Consider the following 5,365-nt stretch of genomic DNA (forward strand, 5'->3'; position numbering starts at 1 on the left):
ATATAAGAACTATCAAACTAACATTCTGTCAAAAGATAAAACATGTGTGCTGTATTTTTCTGTCTAAAGCATCTAACACATTCTTTTGACATAACTCAGAACGCCATTGCGTTCATTTTGATCAATTGCAAATGCATTTTGTATACAGTTCCTCTTTTGGAAGAGCAAAGAGAAGATATGGAAAAGTTACGAAATGGAACTGATCCTTCTTCACAAATTGTCTTACTCTAGTAGTCGTGATCTCTTCGCTCTTTTACGCACATTTATATAAACAACACTACCCGGACATACCCAAGGACATAACCTTGGATATTACTCGTTAACATCATTAATCGTAATATTAAAAGCTATCATGAGAGTGGATACGTAGTGTGTGATACTTCATGCTTGTTTAAATTACTCCACCCGATGACGGGTTCAATTAAAGTGAACCATGCATGTGAAGGGTGATTATTTGTTGAATGTCTTTAATTATAGTGTTGGAGGAATTAAGCAAAAACGTCAAAGCGATTGTTCATAAATAGAAATCAAGTTTAAGAATATTTCCATCTAAGACATTGCGATAGGTCAAAATACCCAAAAAAACCCGATAAAATTATCATTATCGCACGTAAAAAGATCTCCACTTAAAAAAAGCCTTGACTTTCTTGACACACAAACGAGCAAAGTTAATATTTCAGGGGGGACCAACCAAACCTACCCTGAACGCAGACTGACCACTTGAAAGAACTTGGTTATGATACCATTTCTCAGAAAAAATTGTTCAACGAAGAAAAAACTACAAAGGTAACAACTTAAAATAAGCCAATTTACCTGATCTAGATTAAGAAATCCATCAAATGAAATTATTTGCGTGAGTCCGCGTTTGGAATTAAAAGCCAAGCGTTAAGGGCACAAAAAGCAGCTTCAAATTATCAGTTGATTTTCATGACTGACGAACATGTAATTTAGTTCATATGAAGTTTAGTCTTCCTATTTGATAAATCTTTGACAACTTCCACTCCAAAGCCTTTTTACATTTAGTTTATCTTAGAACCACTTTAGACCTGACTTATACACGGCGCTGTAACCTTCTTCGTTTGCTACTGCTAGGTAAGTGTGACCTTTATACTCGACTGACTTGACATCTGTTGGTTTGTAGTGCTGTGGAAGCTCTTGATACTTCACCATGAACTCAGATTCCGAGTGCACATACAAACCCAACACGTCGTGTTCATATTTGGTCGCGCACAGGAACGTTTGACCACACATCGTAAACGTATGCAAGCCCAAGACACGATGTGTTTTTGAAAGAGTTTGATTCACATTAACAAAATTTTCACCGTTCCACATGTAAATCACAATTCCCGAAGACTCAGTTGCTAATGCAAGGAATACAGTATCGTTGATTGTGAAGGACTTGAGATTCCAGACGCGAAGGCGGCCAAAGATCTGACGAAATTTCGTGTCGACAAATTTCTTCCCCGACCATTTCATCACGTCTGAAGAATTGGAATTGTGCCAATTTGGAAAAACCATAAATGTTTCGTTGTGTATTGTCAATACTGTACTTGCGAAAGCTAATCCTGTTCTTAGGTCCTGAAACTCCTCAAACTTATTGTCCTTCCACTTGTAGATGGATGGGTTTATACGGAAAGTACGTCCATCGAAATAATTCGTGACTGCAAGGAACCGTTCCGAGTGAATTTTAAAGAAGTTAAAACTGGTTGCTGCGGATGTTGAAATGTTCTGCCAAAGCTCGAAACTGTGTCCATTCCACTTGAAAACGAAAGAATTTAGTTTGTGAGTATCATCCCAACGATTGGCGATAGCAATGTAATGTTTATCAGCGATCATAAAGTATTCTATGTCGTATGCTCCAGTGGTGTCTATGGTCTGGTGAAGCGTGAAATTTCCAGCCGACTCGTTTAGTTTGTAGATGCCAGAACCCACCTTGTAATTATAATTACCGCGGGTACCCTCACGATACTGAGCGAAGGCCATAAACAAACTTCCATCAATGGTGAACACTTCAACATCCTGGGCTGACGTTGTTGGCAGGTCTTGATATTTTGTGAAGTAATTCAATTTGCCGGTACAATCTTCAATTGATAAATAAAAGAAATGTTTCATTGTTTTAAACCTCCGCACAATATTAAATATACAGTGATATTCCCCATGTTCAATTTGCGCGAAGAAAACTTTTTTTTTGTCAAAAATGGTTACTTTTCGTTATAGGTACGATTTCGAAAGTACTTCCCTCGTTTCAAGAAGATACTCAGACTTTATTTTTTCGTGTTACTTATTAATGCATCAGTGCAGGTCTTGATAATTTTTTTAAGTGACACAATTTGCTGGTGCAACCTTGATGAATAAAAGAATATGGCTGTGTCGCTATAGGGCTGTTACCCATACAATATTAAAAAGCCAGGATAACATGAAAAAGCTTTTCAGTTTCCACAAGTTAAGTTTGCTCTCAGAAATAAACTTTTTTAAAGGTTTTTATTTTTAGCTTTAGCACGATTTCGAAAGTGTTTCATTCGTTTCGGGAAGAACCCCAGATGTGAGTTTTTTGCGTCAAAGCAGTCCTGACCTGAAAGATTAGGATTTGCCTTCGACATATATTTTGCGTTAAAGTGTTACCATGGCCAAAAAACCAATTCTTTTTTTCTTTGGATTTCAAAATTATGTTACCTTACCACTAATTGACCCAAGTTTAAAGCCTTGATTTCAAAAAGACACCTGTTTATTTTAACTGGAATTTTCTTACATAATGGTCCACCATTACTAACTTTAAAATCTCGAGAGAGCTGGATCGAGGAGAAAATGACGTCAAATTCTCAATGGCTCAAATAGTGCCCCTGTGACCAAAAATCAATTCTTATTTTTCTTCGGATTTCAAAACTATGTTAGCTAAACACTAACCGACCAAATCAATTTGGTCATTATAGGAAAGTATTTTCTTTATGTAAAAACTCTTAACGGTAAATGTTACATCTTTAATGAATTTGTTTCCCTAGCTCGTGATAAAATTAGCCTAGAAAAATATATATTTCTTGTACGACTAGTTGCGAAAAAGAGTTCAGAACAAAATGGTCTGTTTTTTCGTCTCTTTTAAATACGGTATGAAATTCCGTTTACTTAACTGATCAAAGTTTTAAGCCTTGATTTTAAAAGGACACCTGTTTTTTTTAAACTATAATTTTCTTATTTAATGGTCCGCCATTGCTAACTTAAGTTCTTGAGAGAGCTGGATCGAGGAGAAAATGACGTCAACGACTCACTAGTTTAAGAATGCAATGCGTGTGTACGCCGCAGAATTAATATGCAGCGTGGGAGTTTTGGGCTTTCAGACTTTTGAACTTGTGTTTTGCATAAACAAGAAGCTGCATTTACACGCTAAAATTTTAAGCTAGTGAGTAAATGACGTCACTTTTCCCTAGATCTAACCCTCTGAGGTCCAATCAGTCAGTTTTGAACGTGAGTAATTGCGGAGCTTGAAATCCAAAACTTTCACTCAAAGTAAACAGCCTTTGGATAAAAAGTCAAAGCTCAAAATTTTGCCGGTCAGGTGTTAAGCAAACACACTTTTAAAATTTGAAAAAAAAAAGGAAGTGATTTTTTGAACATAGTAGCACTTTAACTCCTTGTGATTTCGCTCCAAACAGGCCGCACAAGTTGCATTAAGTTCCCCGAATTGTCATTTTCCTAATGGTTGATTCCTAGTGATTCCTGAGTAGTTCAAGTCCTTTTACGGTGGGCGCTAACAGCTAGCTTTGCACTTTATATCGAAATTACGATTTTGTCCGTTTGCCCCCATAGAGGACTGCAACTACCAGGGACTCAGTGGGAACTTATCATTAGCAAAATGCGCCGTTGGCAGTTGATTGTCCAGCGGCCGAGCTCATGAGAGGCATGGGTCTATTTAACAAATAGAATCTGTGTTGCCGTGCTTCTGTTCAGTAATAGATCACAGACGACGTCAAAATGTGGTAAGAACAAAAAAGTGCAGCCGAGTGTGTCACTGATGTTCTTACCACATTTTGACGCCATCTGTGATCCATCACTAAACGTACGCACGAGGAAAAATATAATTTTTACCACGATTGCTTGTAATCTCGCGATCTGATTGGCTAATTGGCCGTTGTCGATAAGAGTCTAGACAGCACTGCTCGCGTCATGCTCGCGTCAATTTGTCACGCAATGTAATAGCCAATCAGGAACCCTCATTTTGGGAAATAAACCAATCGTATTGCGAGAAAGTTATAGACAACGCTTGCTCTTTCTTTGTGTCATGAGTTTGGTCTCCCTCAGAAATAAACACTTTCTTTGGCATTGAATATTGTGGTAAAAAACAAATCGAAAGTGGTTCGGCGTTGGCTGCGCCTCTTGAGTCCACAACATTTTGACCACCGTGATGACGAACATCATTGTCGATAAGAGCACAGACAACGCTAAACCACTTTCGATTTGTTAAATATTTGTTTTATAAAATAAAGAATTAAAGTTTTGATGATGACGTCAGCTTTGCGTTTGTCCTTTAATAGATCATAAGGTGAGAAACCAATGCGTGCATTATTGAGCTTATTATATAAACCTTGATTGACCTAAGAAATTGGTTTGCATTCCTTTTTTGAAGAACTTTTATTCTTGCATTTAAAAGCAGGTTGCGACCTCATCTCATGGATACACCCATACCTCACACTAGCTTGTGGGAGGGGTTAACAAAGCTTAAATCAGACACGGCGACAAGAGTGGTCTACGACAAGCCCGTGTTGTATCGGTCTCTGGAAAACTTGTCACAGTACACGATGCTTTAATTTGAATGCTTTGAATTGTCCTACTACAGTCCACCCCTTTTGTTACTGAAAAATACGGATAAAAGCAAGGAACACTACTGTTATTGTACCTGAACATGACCGTCCATCACCAGTAAAGCCTGCCTTGCATGTGCAGTTGAAGTTTCCAGCCGTATTTGCACAAGTTGCATTTTCATTGCAATCATGGATCCCGGTGCTGCATTCATCGACATCTGAATACCAAGAAAGGATACAGGTACGCAATTAGCGATTTCAAAGCCTTTTTATAAAAATCATCCAACAGTTGTTGATCTTTGTTCACCATCATCACTGAACAAGCATGACTGTTTGAACAAGGCCTTAACTTACGAATGTGGCCAACTATAAAAAAAATACTCTCATATTTTAAATGAGAGTTTATGCTTCTGACGAATAGTACGCTAAAAAATTTGCAGCTCAAAATGAACCAGTGATATTTCATGGCGATACGAATAAAAGTAACACTTAGCTATTGTACCTGAACATGACCTTCCATCTCCAGTAAAGCCTGTCTTGCATGTGCAGTTGAAGTTTTCAGCCGTATTTGC

The 5,365-nt window shown here is 37.7% G+C and overlaps 1 protein-coding gene across 1 annotated transcript; it reads right to left on the reverse strand.

Annotated features, from left to right (window-relative positions):
• Positions 1-41: 41 nt before the first annotated feature.
• On the reverse strand, positions 42-2,205 carry LOC137984069 (thrombospondin-type laminin G domain and EAR repeat-containing protein-like). Its single transcript, XM_068831280.1, has one exon. The coding sequence runs from the start codon at positions 2,110-2,112 to the stop codon at positions 1,030-1,032; it is 1,083 nt and encodes a 360-aa protein (XP_068687381.1). The 5' UTR covers positions 2,113-2,205; the 3' UTR covers positions 42-1,029.
• Between the last annotated feature and the right edge of the window lie 3,160 nt (positions 2,206-5,365).

Source organism: Montipora foliosa, chromosome 13 (assembly GCF_036669935.1).
Source record: "Montipora foliosa isolate CH-2021 chromosome 13, ASM3666993v2, whole genome shotgun sequence".
In the NCBI taxonomy this organism is placed as follows: domain Eukaryota; kingdom Metazoa; phylum Cnidaria; class Anthozoa; order Scleractinia; family Acroporidae; genus Montipora; species Montipora foliosa.

Bases quoted from the DNA above. Each gene is read 5' to 3' on its own strand.
- LOC137984069 (XM_068831280.1), bottom strand. From the start codon at position 2,112: ATGAAACATTTCTTTTATTTATCAATTGAAGATTGTACCGGCAAATTG.